The 27,598-nt window shown below is 40.6% G+C and overlaps 1 protein-coding gene across 1 annotated transcript in view; it reads right to left on the bottom strand.

Annotated features, from left to right (window-relative positions):
- Positions 1-27,598, bottom strand: part of LOC128453867 (stromal membrane-associated protein 1) — a 104,626-nt gene that overhangs the window by 38,789 nt on the left and 38,239 nt on the right. Inside the window, exons 5-6 of the mRNA XM_053436969.1 lie at positions 27,382-27,441; positions 24,924-25,001 (exon numbers count right to left, since the gene is read on the bottom strand). Coding sequence (XP_053292944.1) covers positions 24,924-25,001; positions 27,382-27,441 — 138 coding nt within the window. The remainder of the gene's footprint in view (positions 1-24,923; positions 25,002-27,381; positions 27,442-27,598) is intronic.

The raw sequence follows: 27,598 nt of genomic DNA, 5'->3' as shown, positions 1-27,598 counted from the left end.
CAGTTAGCTTTCAGAATCATCACACTGGTAAGAGGATGAGGTTGTGCTCACAATCACAGTCAGAGTTGCACCTCAGTCAGAGTTTGTGTGCAGCCAATCAGACGAAAGAAGGCTTTGAAGGAGGCCTCTAATGAAGACCTTAGCTCGAGCCTGAGTTTCAGTCAGCGGCTGCACTGAGGGGATGCGCTTCAGGAACTTTTTTAGAACTGTGAATAATAAGTTCCCCCGTAAAACTACAGAACTGGAAATGAGCATAATAGGTTACATTTGAGAAATCACAGGGAATGATATCAAAGATAAAAGTAGGGTTAAGATAAGGAAAAGATAAAGAACAACTTAGTCGGATACTATTATATCATTTAAAGCCGCTTACGCCAAGTAATTGACCATTTATAGCAAATGATTGTACAGTTTGTTTTGCTGAACGAAAAGAGTCAGATCTTTGAAGACTGGTTCATTACCACGTGCATGATTATCAGAGACTGGAAAAGTCAACAATACCTGAGAGGTGGTGTCAGGGGGAATGTCAGGTAATATAGTCTGTATTTACTATAGACTTAATAGCATTGATTACTCATCAGCTGGTAGTGAACAGCTAGTCAAAACAGGTCCATCTGAGGAGGGCTGTTTTAGACAAGGTAAAAAGGTGCTGTTTTACATGATCCTTGTGGTATTTTGACCAACATATGTTACAGACATTTCATTAAGACCCCAAGGAACCATATCAACTGTGGTGAAATGGGCATACGATGGGTCCTTTAAGTCGTATATGGCTGAGGTTCCTTGCTGATGTTGGATTAGGACCCAAATGGTCTAAAAATATAAATTTTTAGATCATTTGAGAAATTCTGTCTAATGTGGATCCGTCGCATTACGTGTCTGGGAAACAATAAATAGAAAGAAAAAAACTGGGCAAATCTGAACCTGAAGCTCTCCTGACAAAAGCCAATATCTCCGGTGAGACGATTGGCAGGGAGAAAGAAACAACAACAAAAAAAGACTGCTATGCTTGTCCATATGATTTTCAACATTTCAGACCATGTGCAGCGTTACACAATTGAGATAACATAGCCTTTCAATGCTGCAACCCACATAGCTGTTGAGACACAGAATGAAGTAACAAGAAAACCATAAATGTCACTGTGCACAAGAAGCCTCAATATGTTCAGAGGGATTCAGATAGACATGCTGGAAGGAATTAGTCTGAAAACCGATAGACGAGGTGAGTTTCATTGCTGAAAAACTGGTTTTGGTTCATCCTCGTAATTAGTTATCCAGGTTGACACCAAGTGATGAGGCTGACATATGGCCAGTGACAGACTGTGATTGGCTGTCAGTTTCTGTTGTGTTTCAAGAGAAAGACAGTGGAATTGGAATGGAGGCGAGCAATCAATAACCGACCTCCCCACCACCTACACCACCACCACCACCACGTGAACAGTCTTTGGCAATGACAGAGATGCCAGTTGGAATGAAAAGCACTGAGTAAACCAAACCCTCTGATGACAGCTGTCACATCAGATTGCTGTCAAATACACGGCAGTCAACAGCCATCGGCTGACGGCTGTTACGTTGAATGTCTGGGTCTCTTTTAAGTTCCTCCCTCATGTACTCAACAGTGTCTGCTGACGCCAAGACAAGACGAGTAACAGTGACAAGTGAAGTACTGCTAAGGCCCATCAACCCTCCATGGTACCCTGCTGTCTTGATTAACGATCATTTACATTGCCAAAGCCGTTATTGAATTAGTATAAGCTAGTGCAGCGTCCACTCTAAACATGTCTCTTCAGAATGGACTGTTTTTCTTAGCCTGGGATAATTCTGGTTGCAGCTTTCTTTCTGAAATTGTAAGAGTTACCTGCAGTAGCGAGTAAAGACCGTCTCCTGGAGACCACAGACCCCTAAAGCTGAACCACCGCTGCTGCACTAAGAGCGGTTCACCTGTTTATTCAAAGTTCAGTGAAGATCCACTTGGTACCAAAAAAGAATATGCCATCATGAACACGCTGTTGAAAATGTCACTTGAGTGGATGAGTCAGAGCCAACGCTGCTATAGGGCACAGGTCACCTGTTTCTTAAAATGTTTAAAATATTGAATGTATAATCTTTCCTAATTGCACTAAATAGGTCAACAATAGGCAATGTAGTTTTATTTATAAGCACATTTAATACACAGTGGTAGATTCAAGGTGCTGTACATAGAGATAAAAACAACACAGAGACAAGAAGAAACTAAACCTATTATAAATCAAAAAGCTGTTTAAAACACGTAGTTAAATAGACGAAATGGATACATCTGTATACAAATTTTAGAATAAGTTGAAGGAGAAAATGAATGCACAAAGTAGATACAAATTTGTAAAATAATAAACTATAATAATATAATAAAGCACAATGATGGTATGAACATGTCGTTTTTTTCTCAAGAATGCGTCTCACAGATTGACAGAGATTTCTGGGATTGGTAGATTGAACAGACTTTAATTCCAAGAGCAGCTATTCAATTACATGTGTTTGAAATTAAAAAGTCAGCAACAATGGTAAATATCCTGCTCTTTGTGCTGCTAAAAGGCTTCGAACATAAAATTAGCAGCTGTATGTGGCAGCGCTTGGATGAGATTACTTACTAGGTTTTGATGAGCTAAGAAGGATGACAGTCCAAGTCAAAGTGACCAACAATGAAACCTGTGTCAGTCCTGATGAAAAGCGCAAACTTCCTGTACATTAATGTTCTTCCATTAACTCAAAGGGCAAAATCCCAGGGTCAAGAATGATCATATACGCTCAGATCAGAACAGTTTTATTAGAAAGACCTCGTACTATATATGGTTGTGACCACAGTTGATAATTAACGGTTTCCAGCATCTCCAGAATAAATTCAACATGATAAATATTCAACAAATTAAGTTAGATGAGGATTTTAAATATTTCTGAAATATTTTTAATTTATGCTGACAAACCAACGCCAGGGGACTCACAAAGCAAAGAATTAATCAGGATAGCGAGCGAGCTTCCAGAAACGGTGAAGCTGAATATAAATATTCATTAAGTACATGAAACTGGACCTCAGATCCCTTGGGTACCTGTGGCATCCTAATTACATCAAAGCATGAGATAATGCAGTTATAAAAAGTGCTCGATGAGACGATAAGTAGCTGTTTGAAAGCAGGAAGCAGCTTGTGTTCTCGCATTTACGCTACAGCATGTAGTCTCTTATCACGTTCAGCACGTGCACAACAGGTCAACATTAGAGAGGAGGGAAAAGAGAAAGCTGCTGCTGTGGATGCTAAATGGTAAATAATAGTAAGGAGTAAATTATGTGAATTTGTAAGACAGCTCCGTTTCAGTTAACAGTTTAAACCTTACCAGTATAGTGGTTATATTTTAATTCACATGACTTGTACAAGTAGCAGCATCATGTATCACCCTGATAAAGACACAACAACGTTCTGCTGAGTTTTATTTTATCGGTTTTCTCTAAAGCGATCAATTGTCAATTAATTTTGTCTGAAGTTGACCCTGAAGAAAGTTTTTTTCTGCCTTTCATTTTGATCTCATCCTGATTTCTGCGTTTGTCGAAAAAAATCCAATTAAATCAAGTTGAAAACCTTTTAACTCAAACCAAGAGCAAGTATTGCTCTCCCTTGAGTATGGAATTGTAATTTTCAGTATGAGGTATTAAATGGATTTGCTCCCAGCAGTATTTCTGACTTAATGAGCCCTGAGTGCTCGCTATAGGTCAACAGTAAAAGTTTCCTTAATTTAAATTTGCTACTAAGCAATAACTTTCTAAACTTTGGAATAGTCCCAATCTGCAGCGACTCATCATGCCACTGTAAATAACAGACTACTAAACTGTTTTGCTATCTCTGGTACCAGAACTTCTAGTAAACACCTTTTTTCACCATTATCTTATTGATAGGACAGTGGACAGCAAGCGTAAACTGAACGTAAAGCTGGATGGGAATCAAACCCATGGCTGCTCCCGAGGGACTCAAGCCCCTGTAATAAACAGCTGAATCCTTTCTCATTTAGATTAGTGTAACTCCCTGTTTACTTGCAATAATAAGTCTTTTCTTCTGTGTTGAAGTATATTTGTACAGAGTTGCCAGCTACACCAACAATGTGCACTAGTTGCATAACTTATGCAGGCTATCCATTGAAGACATTCAGGAAACAATTTGTTTTCTTAACATTATAACAGCTGTTTGAGAAGATGTTTGAACATTACATCCTTACAACTCTTTTTGAGTTTGTAATCACTCTATGTCAAATCTTTTAGACCCAACAGCTGAACCGACTCCTCAGTCCCCCATTACTCCACTTGTTGCCGCCCGTCATTGGTCTACAGTAAAATATATAGTTATCTTGAACTTGCATGACGTACATGGGCCTGCATGCATCTGACCTTGTCTCATTTAGTAGCAGTAGTGGTTGTCCTCTCATTATCTAGTTAAGGCCTCTTCTCTTTTCTCTCCGATCATGTTATATCTAGAGGCAACTCTGGCTTTTGAGGATGAAGCTCTTAATCTTGGAGCAGCCTTCACTTTCCATCAAATCTGCTATATCTGTGGTTTGTTTGAAAAACCTGCAAAATCAATTTCTTCTGTTATGCTTATTTTGGCTAGGTGCTTTATGTTTATGTATATGAATTCATGTGTAAGAATATGTGTGTATACACATGTTTGATGCACGTAGACATGCAGACGTAGATTGCAAATAATGTATGTAGATTATTTGCAATGTGTATGTTATCCTATAGGAGACATTTTCTAAGGATATATGTTACAAAGTCCTATAAAAATCAAATATCATGCTTGATATTATTATTATATTTTCTTGTAAATAACAGCTAAAATCACATCATTGTCAGGTAAACCTATGATCATATTAGATCAAATAAAAATCTGATTAAAGGCTAACCTAACTGACATGTTCTATTGATTTTAGTTAATTATTTATCTCATATTTTCTTTGTTTAACAACATTACTTCCAGATAATGAAGAGCACAAACATCTTTTATTAGTATTATTAGTATGTTTAAAATTGCATATGTATTGAACATGACATTTAATATGTTTTGAATCCTTTAAATCCATCAGAGTGGAACTGTATAATCTTGATCTGAACTTTAACAATGATCTCTGGGTTCAATGAGAAACATGGGGCTGAAATGTTATAGTTAAATAAATAAATCTAGGCCACTCTCTTGAAATTAGATTTTTTTGTTCAAGGTCAGTGTATTTTACATAATTCAGGTTGTTTTACAGTTGGTTGGATCAAAGTCTTGGGTCATAGAAACACTCACGTTGTGAGATTTTGGTCCTCAGTTAGTGACACTGAGAAAGACGCCTTTCTTTGTTTGGTAAAGTCATAAATCATCTTTTTAATATGTGCAATAAAAAACATTTTGCTCTGATGACAAAATACCTCCCCATGTTTCTCATATGACTGCTCGATCTTGACTAAACCAAAATGTCTCCAATTTGTTGTTGCAAAGTAAAGGAAAAACAGCACAAAAAAAACCTGATAATACATGAGTTGTCTACATCTTTGGTGGGTGAAAGCCTTCAAAAGAAACACCATTCTAACTCAGGGGGCATGTGTCACCACCTAACCTGCACAAATAACACCTGGAACCCACAAAACACACACACACACACACACACACACACCTGCAGCGCGTGCCCCCTCGCAGAGAGGCTGCTACTGTATAGTTTCCACTGTGATTGTAATCAACAGCCTTACACAACACAGCGCTCCACTGTCCTCCATCACACGTACGAGAGGCAGATGAAACAAGCGTCTTATTCCTCAGAGGAGAGGCAGAGTGAGGTGATGGAACAAACAAAGAGCGGACAACACTTCAAAAAAAAGAGGGAGAGAAAAACAAATATTGTGGAAGGGGACGAGCAGGAGATGAGGGTGCAAATTGGTTAGCGGGGAGAGCGAGGGTATAGGGGCGTGGGAGGGAAGGAGGGAGAAATACAAAGGACAAACACAACAGGGAGAGGAAATAGAGGACGGATAGGAGAATGAGAATAAACATGAGGATGATTGAGGGAGGCATGAGACAGATAGCTGCAGACAATGCAGCTGACAAGAAGGACTCTAACAGAGGCAATCAAAGCTCCTGCTGCTGGAGCGGCAGTAGAGGTAGTTGTTCTACAATAGTTTGATTTACCTCCATGATATTTTATTCAACTCAAATACAGACAGAAACAGAGCTTCTGTTTTGTAGTTAGTAAAATAAGCCATCTTCTCTTTCTCATCTGCTCCTATTCTATTTTTGTTTTAAATGCTAATTCAAAACATTTCCGCCCAGGTGCGTTGGTGAATTCATGACAATGCACAGGTCCACTGCACTGAATCCATCACTACATCAACATCGATATACTGAATGTATCTGCAGATACTTTGACCTTTTGTCTGTCCACTGGAGCTAACAGCTAACAAGGAAGGACTTATCTATGCACCTCACTGAATCTGGAATTGTGCATGGATGTTTGACAGAAGATTGTCTCCTCTGTGTAAATGTTGGTCCCCGTCATTGCCCCTGATCAAGGTGAATCTTAGGTCCGTCAGTGCCATGTCAAATGAAACTGAGCACATCTTGCAGTCCTATGCAGGAGAAGTTGGTGAAATAAAAACTCAGCACTCATGCACATAATATGCAGTTGTTTCAGATTAGAAGCTATACCAGCTGTGCTGCTGGAGGACTTTGAATGTAAAAAGGTCATTCTTACCCAACACAATCATTGAACACAGACAGGAGCCTATAGTCATTCACCCCATCAACACAGCAGGAATTCCTCCGTAGGATTCAGTGGGCGAATTGATGATATTTCTAACACGTGACAGATGCAAAGGTGGAAAAAAAAGAATACAAACCTCTCAGGATGACATTTTTTTACTATACAGAAACTGTCAAAGATGTCAAGAGAGCTTTTGGGAATAAGGCAGGTTCTCTGCAGCAGAATGTGTGCGTCACTTCCTGCTTCCGCCTGCTGCTCTGCCCCCTCACCTTAACTCTCTGCAGATTTCTGTGTTGTTGTGAACGCGTCTGAGTGAAGAATCAATTACTGTGTTAGTGTGAATAACAAACACCGGAGAAAGTCTGGACCCATCCCGCAGATATTCTCGAGACCTCATTGTCTGACAGCGGCTTTGCATGACATGATGCCATCCCCGTGCAGTTCTGTTTGCTGAGGAAGATCATGCGATGTGGTTGAAAGCAGGGCCGGGTCTAGGCAGGGGCAAGAGGGGGCCTGGCCCCCTCAAATAAATGTTGTGCCCCCTCAAACTAGGGTTAGGGTTAGGGTTAGGCACAATGCCCCCTCAAGATTTGTGGCTGCCCCCTCATACATGCCTGTCTAGACCCGGCCCTGGTTGAAAGCCCTAAAAAATCCTGGTAATTGAGTCGAGATTGTTTTCACAATATTTTCAAAACAATGTTATGCTTCTGTGAGTAAAACAGTTCATGCACACATTTCAACTTGTCTTCCGTCAGCTCAAATGCATAACCTCAATGTAACCTCCCAAGCCCAAATGAGAGTTTAAAAGGAGAAACTCAACAGTGCCCTGAGTATGACATTTCCGATGATTATCAATAGGTGTGGTAGCTGCAGAGGTGACACAGGAGAGATGCTGCAGTACTGATAGCAGCACTTGTTCGGTGGAAGTTCCAGTAGCGCTGCAGGGAGTGGATTGTCTTCTGTTGGTGACAGCTGCCTTATTAACACTATAAAAGAGAATAATAAAACTGCCATCGGCTGATGAGCAAATGATGCCGAAGACAGACAGCTGCAGCGGAGGGAAGAGGAAGAAAGAGAAGGAGAACCAGAGAGTTCACAGGATAAGGGGGTCAATTATGAGGTTAGAGAGGAAAAAGGAGGCGTTGAGACAGGGGGGGAAAGGGCGAGAGTGGGGAGAGTGTTGGATGTGGAGCGAGGGGGAGACGAAGAGATGGAAAGATGAAGAGGAAAGGAGGCAGTTAAGGACGAGAGGAAGAGGAGGTTGACAAAACAACATTTGTAGAACAGAAATGGGAGGGACAGAGAGAGAGGGGACAGACGAAACAATGACTGATGATGAAGAAAGAAATGGAAGATGAGAAACAAAGGATGAAGAGAGGAGATGACAAGAGAAAAAAGATCATGAGACAGTAAAGTGAGAGTGTGTGTGTGTGTGTGTGTGTGTGTGTGTGTGTGTGTGTGTGTGTTTGTGTGTGTGTAGAAGAGAAGTGTGAGCATCATCAATACAGACTGAAACATTCTTATCATAAAGTCAGGAGCACCAGATCGCTAAAGGAAGCAAACAAGTGTGTGTGTGTGTGTGTGTGTGTGTGTGTGTGTGTGTGTGTGTGTGTGTGTGTGTGTAACAGCAGTAAGTCAGAGGCTGTTAAGTGTACTGGGCTGCTGCAGTTCTGCGCCATTCAACATGATCTGTCACTCAGCTTGTGGCAGACACACACACACATTCGTTGACACATGCACACACAAACACACAAAAACATACATAATCTAAAAGGTTTTGTCACAGAGAGAAGATCTTAAGCTGCCACATGCAAGCATCTCTTCCACCCAGTGGTATTCAACTGACAGTCATGGAGCACCCACAGCAGAGAGCGCACGCACACACACACACACACACACACACACACACACACGAACACACACGTACACAAGCACCCACTCACAGACACACACACACAAGCAAACACACACACAAAAATTGGAGTGTTTGAGAAAGGTCACGGTTTTGGTATGACGTCTGAAGTGTGACGACCCTGTTCAGGGAAAGAATAATCAAATCCAAACGTTGGCAACTAACACACACACTCACATCAATTGAAACAAAATCGTTTTAGGTATTTTTTTAAGTTAATCTTAATCGTCACTTTACAGTATCCGCACACTGGGAATCTTGTTAGGCTGTATTGTTTCAAAAAGCAGCAGCTTGCTTCAGGTAAGAATTTAAGGAACACACTGACAGAATACACACATACACACACACACAAACAACAAATGCAAACTTAACCGATGCTTTAATCACGGGTATGCACATCCAAGGCCCAGCTGGCGTAGAGGAGCACACATGACAGAATGAGACACACATGGCTTTAAGGGGAACACGCACACAGCTGGATTTGGGAGCGGCACACACACCAAGCTGGTGCACAATGGAACATTGGGCCAATAATCTACTGGGGATGAAAAGAAGTTGCCTTCAGGTTTCACTCTTTTTAACCTCTAGAAATGAAAGGTGTGTCAGTGTGCATATGTGTGTGTGTGTGTGTGTGTGTGTGTGTGTGTGTGTGTGTGTGTGTGTGTGTGTGTGTGTTAGGCTTATGTAGTTTAGACAAGCTGTTTTTTGCTCGTCTCTTCCCACACAACTTCTCATGTCTGATTCCAACACGGCAGGAGCAGGACTGGACCTTGTGTTGTTGCTATGAAACCATCACCACAGTTCTGCATAAGGTAATTGGACCTTATGGTGTTTAACATAAAGAGTCTTGAATTTACTGCTTCATCAACAGTCACACATCTCTGGTGTGGTTCTGTCCCTGTCCAATGGAGAAAGTTCTGTGAAGAGAGAGAGAGACAGAGGCGAGAGGCTCTACATGGTGAAACACAAGTAGAAGTTGCTGATCTCAATTTTATATATCCATGGGATTATAAACATTAATATAGTAATGTATTCATTAATATTCATCTATATAAAGATACAGTAGAGCAATGATATACTGAGCAGGGATTGAAGTCACACTCGCTCTGTGTGTGTTGTGATTCGAGCTTCCTCTCTATTCTTGGTTTTAATAGGCATCACAGCTCTGGTTTTATATTAGTGCTTGTGCGTCCTTTCCTGTGTAAAGATAGCTCCAGCTCCAATAAGCAGTGAAGTAGACAGGACACCCAGTTGGAGATACCAATTCTCACCTCTTTCCTGCGCTGTGAGGCTAACAATGCTAGACATGCCAACTAGCTGCTAACCGCCATGTATATCAGAGAATTTGCTACATTCACTGATGCAAGTATGTATATGCTGAAATATATATAGGGTATTGAGTATAAATATGATAAAACACATTAAATAAAGTTTGACTATTTTAACAAGCGGGTAACAGGATTGTTCTTTTCTCAATGACTAACTTTATTAACTTTATTGAATTGTTTGACTGTCCCCATTTAAACATTTTTATTTACATCCTGCCTGCTCTCAGCTACCAGAGCTTCTGCATCAACTGAAAACAACACTCCCTATTGATGCTGGCGCAAAGTCAACAAGAGAATAAATGGCCTTTCAATCCGATTATCAGACTCCTGAAATATTAATTAATCTGAAGATGATAACATTGACATATAGTGAAATAGCAACAGGGACCATATGATAAACTTAAGCTGCCACCTGTCCCCTGCAATATTTACTGATCACTGTCAAAATAAATAGGTAATGGACCCTCTCCCTCAGCCGGCTACAGACTTAAATCTATGACCGACAATAAATGTGTTGTATGATATATTTTACAAAGCCCCGAGCTCTGAAATTGCCAACCTGCTCAGCGGACATGGCTCACTCTGTTTGGAGAGGTAAGCTGGGATATAACAGTCTCAGCGCCATATAGCCTCTGCTGCATCACAGTGGGGGACATGCACTGCTGCTGGTGTGGCTATGTGAATTATTATGTCTGTACACTTAAGTGTACACTTTAAAGTGGGGGAGGGTGGGTGTGTGTGTGTGTGTGTGTGTGTGTGTGTGTGTGTGTGTGTGTGTGTGTGTGTGTGTGTGTGTGTGTGTGTGTGTGTGTGTGTGTGTGTACTTGTGTGTACGTGTGTGTAAGTGTGTGTGTATGTGTGTGTGTATGTGTGTGTGTGTGTGTTGGTGTACGTGTGTGTACGTTTGTGTAAGTGTGTGTGTTGTGTGTGTTTTCGTGGGAAACAGGCCTGATTCTCTTCCTCCAGCAGGGTAAATCCAGCATATTGATTAGCCTCCTTGTGGCTACACTATCGATCCTTTTGACTGCTAGACCTCAGAGATCACCGCTTTCTACGTGTGTGGTGAGTGTGAGTGCGTGAGTGTGCGAATGTGTGAGTGTAAGTGTGTGTGTCACGTTATTAGTCACAGAACACTGCTCCTTTGGCTGCCCTTCACACCATCCACTCAAACTAACTCCAATCGACCACAGATATGCAGCTGCAACTGCTGCTGCTGCAGTAGGTGTGTGTGTGTGCGTGCGTGCGTGCGTGCGTGCGTGTGTGTGTGTGTGTGTGTGTGCACCTTTGAGAGCCCAACTCTGTCCAGATGTACAGAGCACCTAGCGATAACACACTCCCCTGCCTGGAATCAACGAAGACACAAACATGTGCATGTACACACACATACACACACACTCCCTTACTATCTCTGACGAAAACAAGCGCCAGTGTTTTCCATGAAGAAAAGCAGAGTCTTGTTCTCTTTGATAATTTATTCATGGGCTGAAAGAAAGGAAAGACAACATACGCCAGCGGTCTAAAGGGACGACAGTGATTTAGTGTTCATGGAGAGATAGACAGACACAGAGAGCTAGAAAGAGAGAGGAGGAGAGGGAGAGACGAAGGAAGGAGAGACGAAAATGAATGGAGGGGAAGAGAGCGCGAAAACAACTGGAGAGATAATGGAGTACTCCTTACCTTAAAACCACTGTTTGTGTATGAGTAGTACACTGTGTCCTTTCTGTTTACCTTCTGTTACACGTTTGTCCATCTCTCATAACTGCATATGGGATTAATATTGAATATGGTTTAGAATACTATCGATCTAAAAAATTTGGCAGGTATATATATATATATATTAATCTACTCCACATATAGAGCTTAATTGGTGTTAATGTGAAACAACAGCCTACTGTACATGTACACTGTATCCATTACTATGAATATTTCATTTTAAGTGACATGATCGCATCTGATATGGATCATTCTCTATGACCACAGCCGTTGAACATGTTATTACCATTTCATTTTTAGCTGAGCAGAAGAGTCAGTACTTCTGGTTAATTCTCATTTTAATGCCTGACATATCCCAGGGTTCTTCCTGTCATTTAATAGATACATCACCCTGTCTGCCCTTGAGCTGAAAACATAAAAAGGAATTTATTTAGCCGGAGAGGAGGGAGTGTGAGTTGATTCTGAAGGTCAAAATACTCTACAAGAGGCTTTCCCGACAAGCAAATACATGAGGGCCATAAAAAAGTCCACATGTGAAAATAATGAGTGTTGGAAAAAAATATTACTGAGTACAAAACCATTAGTGTCAGTCGTAAAGTTCTATAAAGCATAAAAATATTCAGTGCAGCTAGATGTCGCTGGAGCATCAGCATTCCCAATCCAAACAAACGCTCAATCATCTACATGTCCAGCTTCCCTTCGCGTTCTCAGAAAGGTTTTCCTTATAGAGTTCGTGGGTGTCGCAAAGAAAAACCACAAGCAAACCTGAAAAGGATGAGAAATCTGAGAGGAGATTCCCGAGCGCACAGAAAGCAGCCTGAGTGCGGAGAAGGGCTGAAGCTGGAGCGCAGGAAATCCGTGCGAGCAACAATATGTCTGAGTATATATATCAGAAGCAGAGCACATTTAAATGCAAACAGGGGCTATTTGAGTGCAAGGGCAGGGTTGTGATGAAAAGTAATACACAATCTGAACATAACTTCAACAAGTCTTGCTCTCAAATTGAAAGACCACGGTCTTGAATAAAGACAACAAAGCGATCCAGCTGCCACACAATGTGGTAAAATGGATCTGTCATATCTCAGCTGCAAGTTTGAGTTCCTTTAATTTCCTAAATGTTTGCTTTTAAAAGATATTCTGGGGTTTCGCTCACTCTCAGCAGGCCTGCATGGCAGCTAGTAGCTACAGTGCCTTGCATAAGTATTCACCCCCCTTGGACTTTTTCCCATTATGTACTGTTACTAACTGGAATTCAAATAGACTTAAATAAACTTTTTCCCGTTTGATCAACAAAACATGCATAGTACTTTGGAGGTGCAAAATAAATTTTATTGTGACACAAACAATAATGAGAACAAAAAAGTTGACATCTGTTGGGTGCATAAGTATTCACCCCCCTGTGTCAATACTTGGTAGAACCCCCTTTCGCTGCAATTACAGCTGCAAGTCTTTTGGGGTATGTCTCTACCAGCTTTGCACATCTAGAGATGGAAAGGTTTGTCCATTCTTCTTGGCAAAAAAGATGAAGCTCAGTCAGATTGGATGGAGACCGTCTGTGAACCGCAATCTTCAAGTCTTGCCATAGATTCTCTATTGGATTGAGGTCTGGGCTTTGACTGGGCCATTTTAAGACATTAACATTCTTTAATCCAAACCATTCCTTTGTAGCTCTGGCTGTATGTTTAGGGTCAATGTCCTGCTGGAAGATGAACCTCCGCCCCAGTCTCAAGTCTTTTGCAGACTGCATCAGATTTTCTTCAAGGATTTCCCTGTATTTGGCTCCATCCATCTTTCCCTCTATTCTGACCAGTTTCCCTGTACCTGCTGAAGAGAAGCATCCCCACAGCATGATGCTACCACCACCATGTTTCACTGTTGGGATGGTGTGCTCAGGGTGATGGGCAGTGTTGGGTTTTCGCCACACATAGCGTTTTGCATTGAGGCCAAAAAGTTCAATTTTGGTCTCATCTGACCAGAGCACCTTCTTCCACATGTTTGCTGTGTCTCCCACATGGCTTCTGGCAAACTCCAAACGGGATTTTTTATGGATCCCTTTCAACAATGGCTTTCTTCTTGCCACTCTTCCATAAAGGCCAGATTTGTGGAGTAGATGACTAATAGTTGTCCTGTGGACAGATTCTCCCACCTCAGCTGTGGATCTCTGCAACTCCTCCAGAGTAACCATGGGCCTCCTGGTTGCTTCTCTGATTAATTTTGTCCTTGTCCGACTCTTCAGTTTGGGTGGACGGCCTCCTCTTGGTAGGTTTGCGGTTGTGCCATATTCTTTCCATTTTCTTATGATGGATTTTATGGTGCTCAGAGAGATGTTCAAAGCTCTGGATATTTTTTTATAACCTAACCCTGCTTCATATTTCTCCACAACTTTATCCCTGACCTGTTTGGTGAGCTCCTTGGTCTTCATGATGCTGTTTGTTCAGTAATGATCTCCAACAAACTCTGAGTCCGTCACAGAACAGGTGTATTTATACTGAGATTAAATTGCAGACAGGTGGACCCTATTTACTAATTATGTGACTTGCAAATGTGACTTGTGAATGCAATTGGTCGCACCAGATCTTTGTTAGGGGTTTCACAGTAAAGGGGGTGAATACATATGCACTCAACACTTTTCAGATTTTTATTTGTAAATAATTGTGAAATCCATGTAATATTTCCCCCCACTTCCAAATGATGCACTATTTTGTGTTGGTCCATTACATAAACTCACGATGAAATAAATTTTAATCTGTGGTTATACCATGACAAAATGTAGAAAAGTCCAAAGGGGGTGAATACTTATGCAAGGCACTGTAGTTACCTGTGCTTGTAGCCATGTGAAGCTGAGTATAGCCCACAGAATTTATCAAAGCACGATGTAACCACAGTGTTTTTGGTTTAACAGCGATGTGGTAGGTAGCTGACAGGTATGTTTGCAATGTGTTTATCTCTGAGAGACGTCACAGTGTGGAAAAGGGATGAAAATTACTAGCCCGTGGCTTACATCTTGCGTGCCCGTCACATAGTAATTTTGTTCATAGACTTATTGATAGCACTCAGATTGTGAGAGGAAAATAACAATTAATCTGTTTCAATGAGTCACACAATGTTCCTTCCTACCTTCATTGATGATGTTTTTCATTTGTTCTCTCAACGACATCGGACTGTACCAAATATGGCATGAGGAAAGATTTTTACTGGTTATGTTTAGACATACAGTCTATAGTAAAAAGGTCATAATCTTGGTTCAATACTGAAGTCCACAATTCAACAATCTGTACACACACCTTGAAGTCCATGCATTACAAGAACATTCTGAACTAAACGTTGACCACAACCCAGGAAGCAATGTATTTGGAAAGTCATTGTACCTTTAACCCTGATGTGAAACAGATGCCAAATAAGAATAGGAGTATGCATTCATAATGCATTTTGGCCCACACAAAAAGATCACATCAGGCCCCTACAGCCCAAGCTCAACCAACCACCGAAAATCAAACAGTGTGTAGACAGGCATGGAGGATTCTGCATAAACATAAACTAAACGACTCTGAAATGTAATGCAGTGTTAAATTCACAGAGTAACTTAAAATTAAAAAGGTAGAGGTACAATATACCTCTTGTATATTTATCTATGACGTAACAAACTGAATAGTCAAATCAGCAGCAAAATCTAAACATAACATTTCTAGTCAGTGAAAATAATTTAATAATTTATCTTTTGGATTATAAAAAAGATATTCCCAGAGAATCTGCTTCTCTTTTCATTTTTTGAAGCCAGAAGCTGGCTGCCGAAGCAGAGACATGAGGCTCCAGCGGCGCTTTTAACTCATAGTTCAATACTAGCAGGCACCGCAAGCGCCTGGTTTGGCTGCAGGGCCGAACTATTTCATGTCAAGCACATACATTTAAATGTTTTATCTGCACACATATCACTTCATCTGGATCTTCCTATTCCCCAGACTAAAGCACATGCATGTGCCAGTCAGACTGTACATTTTATTATCTTCTAAAAATTCAGACAGCTCATGTGAACAGCCAGCACAGGGATTTCTAACATCCTGAATTATTGATTAAGTCATATCTCACTTCTATGTCATATGGCCTAATGTACCGCTCTCTATGTTTCTGGATCTTTGACTCCCCTTTAGTTTTACGCATCTCATCTCCTCTCATGTGCTGGAGGCTTGTGTCCGACTATGGGCAATAAAAGCAGATCTGATATTAATGTACGCGTGGAAACTACTGTTAGGGGACGGATATGTTGAGGTTAGGTTCAGCATTGTTTCAGTTCCTATCAGACTGACTTGCTGTGAAGAGACAACACTGCCTAACAGCTGCTTGAACACCTGCGTTATCGTGGCTTAGGGGGAAAAAATCTACACTTTACTGCACTTGATTGGGGAAGTAAAGAAGTCAGCATCAATTATAAAATCAACACGTCTCAGCGAATATAGCCTTAAGAGAGATGTGCAATCAAGTTCTGCAAAATGCTGATAAGCAAACCTGTAATCGAGTTTGAGGAAATTATATTTGAATCTGGACTAAGACTGTGTGGTTTAATCTTTTATGTTGAGTTACCTCACATAGGTTTTAATTGGCCTTTTTCCGTAGTATACTTTCCCTCTACGGACCAATGAACAGATAATAAACTAATCTATTAACTGATCAATTAAATGGGCATGATGTGGATTCTCAGGGAGTGTAAGTGGAACGTTTTTGTCCATTAACAGTTCCAGCTGAGTGTATTCAAATAAAACGACTGTGTGGTTTTACTAGAATAATATTGAAAGAAGACAATTGATCTCTTCCCAGCATCCACAAGGGAAAATGCACTAAGGAACTACAGGACACATTTCTTCTTCTTATCCAAATGATCATCCAAGAGCCACAGTGTTGATCGCTCAGGCAAGAAATCACGAACGAAGAAACTACAGTGTGTCTGGTCAGTGCATAGACTTCCTTAACTTGGGAATAATGCAGAACACTGACTGCACTGACCTACAAGGGAAATAAACTTAAATTAACACCAATTCTTACTGAATAACTGCATTGAAAAAGCAAAAAATACTTTAGCATTAAGAGGGAGTTCATGGTTTTCAAGAGTTTTTCACATTAGATTGCAGGCTTTGGCCTTTTCTCACAACCTGATATAAACCAAATCTAGATGTGAAAACAAATAAAGGGTTCATGAACTTGTGCAAAGACGTGGCAGGAAATGAACATATTCAAGACTGAACCTGGGACCTTTTGGATACAGAATCATTTTACTATCTGGTGAACTGAAGTACAGGTGAAAGACCGATACAACACCGTGCTCTATGGTTGCTTGTGCTCTACGGTTTCCTCCATAAGTATGAGTGATCAAATTTGACATCACTATCAAGATATTATATGCAACTGTTTTTTTATGCAAATGTCTACACCTTTGTTATATATCTTATGACTTGTGTACTACAGAATATTTCCAACAAAGGTCAAATCCAGAGAAAGTCAAAATTTTATTCAAGGTAGCAAGACTTTTTATTTTGGTCGTGTTTTAATTGGTTGATATCCAGATTACCAGTGGCTTTGACCGTCTCTGTTAAAACTTCAAAAAAATGTCCATCTGCAATATAGAAGAAAACAATTCCCATGATTCCATTATTTTGTTATTGTTTGGATTAAGAAATCCCGAATTTAATTTAACTGTATCTGTTATTTTTGTGGGTGGCCCATAGAATACAGTGATTTGAATCACCAAATGAGAGACATCTATGTGGATTTTTCCAGTTGAATGACTTCCCCTTTTTTCACTTAAAGCAGCTTCATTATAAACAGAGCAAAGCCGGGTAACAGCACAGCAGGTTGTTAACTTTAATGGAAACTAAGGGGAGAACTGTTGGCAGCTCCAACGCTCTCAGCTCGGGAGGAGAGTGAGGGCAAAGTCAGCTGAAACACGTTTGAAGCAGACCTTGGTACACTGCCCGATGTCACTGAGTTATCAGTATGTCAGCTGCTGCTGCTGCTGCTACTCCACAACAGCGTGGAGTAAAGGTCTAAAGGCTAAATTATTACTCCTGAAGCTGCATTGTTTATTTCTTTTTTAAATTTGTAATAAAGATGGTAACCTCCATTCTCTCTATTTTTCAAGCTTTCCACATATTATACCACATTTGCACTTAAAACAGATTTCCATGCACAGATTAATGTGTATGGAGTTGATGTCTTAATTAAAGTGTTTCTCTCGATTTTCAGTGTTTCGCAATTTTTACCTGCAGCACCTACCCAAAGCCAAATTATCCACTGAGGTCTCCCACTCACCGAAGCCGAACCCTAATCCAGTAAAATCACAGAATAAAGCAGTTTCAGGTTAAAAATCTGTTTTTCTCTGAAGAGGACATTAGGAAGGGCTGCTTACTCAACTTGTATTTCTTGTACCTTATGATTCAGACGTCTGATAACTACAATTCTTCATTCTGTTGGAACTAATAGTCATAGGGCAATATGGTTATTAAAAAGGTCAGTGATTTGACTTGGAACAGTCACAAAGTAGTCAACTGGAAATGTAAAAGATGCCCGGCCATCTGGCCAGCAGCTGTTGCTTAAGCAAAACTCGCACTGAAGAGAAAATAAAACTAGAATTTTTTTATTTAAAAAATTGAAAAAATAAACATCCTGTAAACTTAAAGGGCCCATATTTTGCGAATTACATTTTCTGGGCTTTTACTATCCGTAGTTACTTGAAGGGGTTCAGTAGGCACCCTCAAAGTATGAAAACAGTCACTCTGCGGACATTTTCACTCAGTCCATTCTGAGAAATAGGTTATCGAAACGTCTTGTTTCGTACTTCCTGTCCGGTATGATGTCATTCGGGATCGCACTCGTCTCTCAGCCTCAACCAACCGGTACCAGTCCAGCCACCGTCCCACAAACCCCGCTGCCCAGAGGCAGGCGAAAACGGCTTGTTCTGTCTGCAGCTCCAGAGAGAGGCAGAAGAGAGGACATGGAAATACACATTGAAGCAGCTTTTTCGACTCTAAACCATTGATATATCATCTTAGGGGTACCAATATACCCATATTAGTATCCCTATTAAATCCCAGAAAGGTGTAAAGTATGGGCTTTTTAACCATTGAGCTATGGATAAAACCTTTTTCCTAATAGTCAAAATGCTGATTGGTGTTATCTTGACTGCAGCTGCAATTCAACAATTTGAAAATCAGCATTTTCAAAACGCCATATTGATTGTAGCCTCCCTCAGACTTTCATGTGTAAAATTAGTTCAGTGGCCGCTGGATCCACTGTATTTTACACTAATGTCTGTTTGTTTGGGTTAACAAGCGAAAAGCACATTGCTGCTTCTGAAAACATCTCAGAAGAAGAAAGTAAATGAAGTGAAGAGTGAAAGGAAATCAAATATATCTGCTCATTAAAGCTCAGTCTCCTCCATCCTGAAACCAATGTGTGTGTGTGTGTGTGTGTGTGTGTGTGTGTGTGTGTGTGTGTGTGTGTGTGTGTGTGTGTGTGTGCGTGTGCGTGTGCGTGCGGGCGTGCTTGCATGCGTGCAGGCGTGCGTACACCTTTCAGACATGTACAGTCGATTATCTGCAGAGGAGGATGAAAGGTCCTGTTGCACTGTGTGGATACGTCATGATGTCTTTGTTGAAGAGAGATAGGGGGGGGAGGGGGAGAGAAAAGGAGAGTGTATGAAGGGGCAGGACAGGATGAGAGAAAGTGAGTGAAAGACAAGCAGAGTGAGAAAGTGACCAGAGAGAGACAGAGAAACATTGCTGTCAGCACGTTTCCATCCTCGAAGATTAAACGTCAGCATAAACTTAAACTAACAAGCCTCTTTCTGTCTCTCTCTCTCTCACACACGCGCACACACACACAGACACAAACACACACACACACAAACACATACACACAAAATGTCCTCAAATTTCTCCTTGACACTGGGGCTCATCGACAGCAGGAGCAGCTGATAAGAAGGAAGACACAGAGATGAACAGTGCCACATATCTCTGCCAGCACACAAGCACACAGGCTCAAACACACACAAACACACACAAACACACACACACACACACACACACACACACACACACACGCACACACACACACACAGACTCAATCCATTCCTGCAAGAAAAACACACATCAATGTGTAACTTATCTGCAGGTCAACTGCGAAGCTGCAACCTCCTGATTTCTGACTCAAGGCAGTCTCTCTCTCTCTCTCTCTCTCTCTCTCTCTCTCTCTCTCTCTCTCTCTCTCTCTCTCTCCTACAGACAGATAGACAGACAGTCAGACAGTTGTGCAAAGACAGCTTCATGATTTGGATTTGGATTCATGATTGTGATTCTACTTTTAAGGTTCATGACTGGATTTAAACCCTTGTTATTTATCGCTGTCTTATTAAATCATCAGAGTTACCTCATGATATAACAAAGTGTTTGTTGATAAAATGACCCACTAGGAATTTGCATATTTGGCTAAGCCTGCAAATTGAATGCCTAAAATAAAGAAACAGAATTCATGTAAAACATGATATAGAATTTTTTTAGAAGCAGTCCTGCTCATTGACTGGTAACCTTGCTCATACTAAATAAAGTCCACCACAAAGCTGGACAGTGTCATAGGAGAAAAGGAATGTACTGCCTTTACATTTTTACTTTTTACAATCAACAATAATTTACCTGTGAAAATTGGCTCGCTCTATACAGGCAAGACCTGTCTTTGAATATCAGGTGACCTTCAGTGAATCCAGCAGAAGACATCAGAAAACACTATGATCATTTCACGCTGTTATTTGTGCACATACACATGAAGACGTGTAGTTACAAGTAATTATGAGAATTTGATTACATTTCTGGAATGGGCTGCAAAACAACTCAATTAAAACAGCTCTCAAGCAGAAGGCAACCGAATAGAAATGCTTCAATATGTTTACATATGATAGAAGGAGCACAGAGTCCAGTTTCTGAGCAGATGGAGGTCGAGTAAGAAATGATAATGCCGGAGTATAGACCTGTGTGGGCTTATATTTCCCTCTTAGTCCATACAGTTGCCCATAGCCCACATTCCTGCTCCCTGTAGACCATCGGAACACGCACAACCGTATTCCCAGCACTGTGAGTTACAGTATTCCCTCTCCGTTACACAGGCCGTGGAAATACTGAATACCAAATTTACTAACCATGACCTAGAAACACACACATTCATTGCTTTATTCACTGCTTTTCTTGCAAACACACACACACACACACACAATAAATGCAAGTATATTTGTATCAGCCATTGTCCTCTGCTCCAGACGTCAGTACCCACAGTTCAATTTGATGATCTGGACTGGAGATAGATTTTATGTGAAAGCTGCATTAGTTATTTTTCCTTTGAAAGGCTAATCATAGTAATTTTTGTCTTCCGTCCTCAGGTCAAATGTTATGCAATTTAAATATTTTGACGATCTCTCTCTGCTGCAGAGACTGAAAACAGCCTGATCTACATTTTTAAAAGCTGCATTTGGCTCAGGTTACATCAAAACTACTATGTTTTTGATTGAAAACGCATTAACCCTCCTTCAGATAGGCCTGGCATCCACACTATTCCAGAGGTTTAAACACGCTAAACTGAGAAGTTTGGAAACGCTGCTGACCCCGAGACCAGTTTCTGAGCAGATGGAGGTCGAGTAAGAAATGATAATGCCGGAGTATAGACCTGTGTGGGCTTATATTTCCCTCTTAGTCCATACAGTTGCCCATAGCCCACATTCCTGCTCCCTGTAGACCATCGGAACACGCACAACAGTATTCCCAGCACTGTGAGCTACAGTATTCCCTCTCCGTTACACAGGCCGTGGAAATACTGAATTACTGAACTATTCCAGAGGTTTAAACACGCTAAACTGAGAAGTTTGGAAACGCTGCTGACCCCGAGACCAGTTTCTGAGCAGATGGAGGTCGAGTAAGAAATGATAATGCCGGAGTATAGACCTGTGTGGGCTTATATTTCCCTCTTAGTCCATACAGTTGCCCATAGCCCACATTCCTGCTCCCTGTAGACCATCGGAACACGCACAACAGTATTCCCAGCACTGTGAGCTACAGTATTCCCTCTCCGTTACACAGGCCGTGGAAATACTGAATTACTGAACTATTCCAGAGGTTTAAACACGCTAAACTGAGAAGTTTGGAAACGCTGCTGACCCCGTGTTAGTTTTAGTCTGGGTGGGCGGAGAAGGAGGCGCTTGGAAATGATGACCTTGACACTCACAACCGCTTGCTGTTCACGACTAGCCTTTGCTGATTTGTCAGGCTCTTATCACATGACCTCCTTCCGAAAGAAAACAACCAGCATTAGCCTCAGATACCAGTGTAGAACGTTACATTGACAATGAATTACAAGCGTTGCTGACTGTCTTTGCTAACAGCCCCAGTGCAGTTGAATCCTGTATTTTACCATGATACAACTGTTAACGTGTCGGAGACGAGCTATTGTTGAAGCAATCTGTGACAATTCTGCAACCAACCAAATGCTTCCTGTTTACACTGGCACGTATTTGCAGACATGTTAGAATGGACCGTGATCAAAACTGATAGGGGAGAGCGGGGTAATGTTGGACATCGGGTGATGTGAAACACCCCCTGTATCTAGGCAACGGAACACATTTGTGGTCATGTGACTATTATGTTTAAAAAAACCTCCCATTCCCCCCTTGCCATGAAGGAGAAGTTGGTGCAGGTGCTGTGGAAAGTATGTTTTTTCACAAAAATGTGTTTTTTGCATGTAAAAGTAAATTTTCTTGCTTTGAACTTAATCAACTGTTGTGTCAAAACAAATTGATTTAGGTAGAAAAAATTATATCATACATGTTGATGAACTTCCAACATATACAGCCATGTGATTGATGCTAGCTGAAGATTAGCCTGAATTGCTCAGAGATGTTGTTTTATCTAAAATTTTGGCTGTGGGGTAAAGTGAGACATCACATGTAGTGTAATCTTACATTACATATGTTTTATTTTTAATGTCATAAACATTGTAGAAAAGCCATCATGCTAAGAAACTACACCAGGAAGACAACCTGGGGCCAAACACCCCTCGCAGACATGGAGAGTGCAGCCGCTGAGGTCATGCAAGGAAAGAAGTCCTTAAGAAAAGCTGGAAGGGATAGAAATATTGATAAGACAACCCTCAAAAGATTCATAAAGAAAAAAGAGAAAGGGGAAGTAAAATCAGTAGCCTGGGGTGCAGTAGCTGACGTAAAGAGAATATTCACAGATGAGATGGAGGAGGAGCTTGCCAAACACTTGAAACAACTAGCTGACCAGTTCCATGGCCTTGCTCCAGTTAAGTGCCGTGAACTGGCATTTGAATACGCAGAGAAAAACAATATCCCTGTCACTGCCAATTGGACAGAGAAACAATGTGCCGGTAAGCTAGGGTGTGCAAGAGATCACATGAATCATAATAATCATAAATGTGCTTAATTGACCAATCCCCCTGATTCCGTTACTAGTCCGATATTAGTGGTTGTCAATCTAGCTGTCGGGATTAAAACATGTGTTGTTATGGTAGTTTTAAAGTAGAAAAAGTAAGTGGACCACTTTACCCCGTAGTCGGGGTAAAGTGGGACACGACCACTTTTTTTAAAACAATCATATTTTCACTGCCCTTTGTCCTGAAGACATTCTGATCATTTCTATTGCTAGAAAACATCCTGAATTATTGGAAAATGTGTACATTTTACTAATATATCAGTTTAGCTCGCCTAGAGGGGAGCAAATGTAAAAAATGTCCCACATTACCCCGCTGTCCCCTACAGACCCAACATGCTTGTGTGGAAACAGATCGCTTTAGTTTGAAAACGGCTGTTTTCAAATTAAAACATAGTAGTATGGATGTTGCCTTAATCTGCCCACAGCAAGGACTTCTCTTAGTACACTGTGATGTTAAGGTAATATAAATGTAAAAGGAGTTTTAGATTATAATTATTACAGATATGTTGAAACTTGTATACAGTAGCTGAGGCTCAAGTTACAGTCTTACCAATGGTATCAAAGCTTTTAAGATTCAGAAGCCATGTTTATGCCCCTGTGTATGAATGAGAAATGCTCCATGCTGATGCACACAGCAAAACAAAAGCATCTGTGAACAACATGAATGTTTATGAGGAGTTTTCCCTGAGGATCCAGCTCATGCACCACAGAGGTGGAGCGACTTGGCCTCTCTGCTGTCACACATTGTGCCTTCATAACACAACGCTGACACACACAAAAAGAAGGTTGCACTTCCCCTTCTCCCAATTCAGGCCTTCAATAGCTCAACACAGATGTACGCAGAGCACCATCAAATTCATTGGACTGTTTCTTCTACAGTTTTGTCCTTTACTTTCCTTCTTGTCACCAAAGGTGTGCCTTGCTCACTAACTTCTGTCTTTTGTCTCTGCTTCAGCAGAGTATGTGTCTACAGCTGAAGACTCTTGTGAGCAGGTATGCCAGCCAATAATTTCATTCAGAGCAAGTGAAATGATTGGTCGTGTTTTGTTTTTTTAAATCCAGACGATACTTGTTGATGGACATGAAGACAATTTCGACAAATAAATAAAAAGTGTTTCAGAAACGAATTACCAACCCACCTTTAAATCATTACAAATTATTTTCATCTCACACAACACGTCAATGATGCAAACATTTCATCAACCTGGGGGTTAGTGACAGATAAGTGTAAAAAACCTCTCACGTGATACATATTTAAATTATGTGCGGGTGAACTAAACGATCAAACAACCAGACTTTTTGTTTTAATGGTATTGACTATAAATCTGCAGTCTAAAGGTGTTATAAATAACCTTTTTATATGCAATCTTGAACTTATGACAGCATCTAGGTTTAGACATGATTTAAAAAATAATTAAATTGATTGTAAATTGCATTCTGGATCGATGCTCACCATTGCTGACCAGGAGCACCCCACAGGATGCTCCAACCCAGTGGATCTGGCTATAACGAGGATCTTGCCCCTGTCAGAGACTCTTTCTCCCACACCCAACACGCTGATGTGATATCTAATTGCTCCCAGACCTTGACCTGAGCCAATGTTACAAGATAACCAGTGTAATTCATCTGTGATTTCATCTGTGACTGGGTCATAATGATCTGGTTAATCCGTGTTAATTTAAACTACTTGTTTTCCAGATTAAATAATCTATTACTTCTGTCCAGTGTTTGTACCTTCACGTTGTTGAGTCTCTCCCCTTTATCAATATCCTTCTCTTTCTTCTTTTCCTCTCTTTTCTTACCGCGCTCCTTCTGAGGAGAAAATAGAGATGTGTAAAGCTTAGCTTTGTATTATATTTGCTATGGTTTATAAAATATAATTGCAAATGTGTCAAACCATTAAACCACACACACACACACACAAACAGCAAGGTTATTGTATATATATATATATATATATATAAAAGAAAGCTTTACATGTGCTCTAAGTATTCAAACATGTAGTCAATGATCAATCCTAATTGATTCGATTTGGCAAGATCTTTTGAAGTTTGTGTATAATTGACAATATCCATACACACGTGTATTATTTAATGACGCACAGTGCCGACGCAGGTATATAAATGAAAGCAGTTCTGTTTAGCCCACAGTATATCACACTGATATTGCACATGTTTGTGTCTTGGAATAACATAATAAGCATGAGATCCGACTCTCTTTCTCATTTAACACAATCTGACAGCCATTACAACTTCCTATAGGAGCAAATATGAGGCCTAATGGTAAACATTCGCTGTAGCTCGCAGCAAGTTATAAACAATTACATCTCATTCCTTAATGTGATTTTAATGCACTCACAATGCAGATTTAATGTGCAGACATTATAAGCCGCGGAGAGTTGATGTAATGTTTTCAGGTTAATGGCTCCGTCTTGCTTTGTTATATGTAAATGAGCCGCTGCTGATGCCAGCCACAGACACGCTTTAGCTAATGACTGCCAGGATACCAAAGAGAAAGGCTTTACATTCGTGGCTGCAGCCGGCAATCCAGCTATTATTGTCTCTCTGTGTCTCCCTCTGTCAGTATGCAATTACTTCATTCGCTCTCCATGTGTTTATGGTTGTTTAGAATGCCGAGGTGCTTATTTCTCTTGAGAGCACAGTAAACACTCAAGCATTTCATCAATATTTAGGGTCATGCAAATCAGAATAAGCATCTGCGACTATTCTACAGTCACAATCTCTTGTGCTCTTGAGGTAACATAAACAGGGAAAAGTGAACGGTCAGTGTTTTTCTGATTTAGCTCCCTTGTACAATCTCTCAGACAGAAACTCAGGATCAAATGTCACAGCTTCTGATGAGGTGAAATTTGAATTTCTGACGATTTTTCATGGGACCAAACTGTTACAGAAGCCTGAGCCTGGAATTTGATCTGCTAAAACTGGTCTCAAGTACATTAACCAAACTGACTGATGCCTTAATATGCATATCGGTGGTTATATTGTGGCTTGGTCTTTGTTGTCGTATCCATCAGTTAGTTTCGGGGATTATCTCTGAGGCTCTGACAGGCACTAAGTCTTTGACTCTATTAACTATGTGTTAATGAGGCTAGCATTGGGCAATTTGCTCCGGCAGCATTAGCGGGCTATTACACCCCCATCTGATCATCTCTAATAAAACAGCAAATTACAGACAGGATATTAATCCACATGTCACATGGCAGTGTTTCCAACTTATTTAAACAGTTAATGCAAAGGGTAGAAATCAGCAGTCCCTACCTCTCTGATTTGTATCATCCATATTATGCATTGCTAATATGCTCTCATTACGATACAAAAAACTATGAACACACTCGAGGAAAAGTTTAAAACTGAAAGATCTCTTACTTAAACTAAAAAAAATTTGCAGTTCACCACAACTGAGAAAATGACAACTCGCTTACAGGGGAATGATACAGTTGATTGTGTAAATTCACTGAAAGGATCTTTAGCTTCTTTTAGCACAAGTAGGCTACATCTGTTATTTTAATATGTGACTGTAAATGTCATTTGCTTCTTATTTTCATGCCGATCCTCTACATTTCCATGTTGGAGCTGGATTTGAACATTAATCAGACCGCCCTCATGAAACTGTAGAGTTTCCACGGTCTAATCTCAGAAATGACAGAACTTTGAGTTTTTTCAAAGCTAAAACTAATTAGACTATAAGGGACAAAGAATGATATTAATGAGGATTTGATACAGTGATTGAATACTGGATACAGATTTTATTAAATACTGAAGAACTAATACAAAAGACAATGTAGGAACATTTATTAGGAAAAATGACAAAGATATGTGTGGTTTAAAGAAAGTTCATTCGAGTGTGACGCGTTTCACATGACGCTTGAGGAAAGCCTTTAAACCAGAGCTGAAACTGGGGCTTAGTGACAGCCACAGATCTTTAAATTAACAAAGACTCAAATAATTTACAGGGTTGAATAATGTTTGACGCCAAAACAGAACAAATCCGATAACATTATTCGTAATTTATGTTGAAAATTCATCATCATCAGTGATTCAAACAGTTCTGGCTTCTCGCTTTGCAAATGACAAAACACTTACACGGGACATGATGACAACACCACAACAAATCGACACAGCATCAGAAACACAACCACAGCACGACACCAGACCACAGAGGAAACCTTTACCTCCTGTCTGCCCCTGTCAGCCTGCGAGGATGGGGAGGTGGAGGCTTCAGATGACCTCTGCTGAAAGACAGAGAATTTCAGACACAGGGTGGGACACAGACAACAAAGGAAGAGAGAGGGGGAATCGAAATAAAGATGGACAGACAGGAAGGACAAGGAAAGGAGAACGTGGAGAGAGAGAGAGAGAGAGAGAGAGAGAGAGAGAGAGAGAGAGAGA

The sequence above is a fragment of the Pleuronectes platessa genome, chromosome 12, assembly GCF_947347685.1.
Source record: "Pleuronectes platessa chromosome 12, fPlePla1.1, whole genome shotgun sequence".
In the NCBI taxonomy this organism is placed as follows: domain Eukaryota; kingdom Metazoa; phylum Chordata; class Actinopteri; order Pleuronectiformes; family Pleuronectidae; genus Pleuronectes; species Pleuronectes platessa.
Note: the sequence above shows the minus strand (reverse complement) of the source record. Positions and strands in the feature narration are given on the sequence as shown.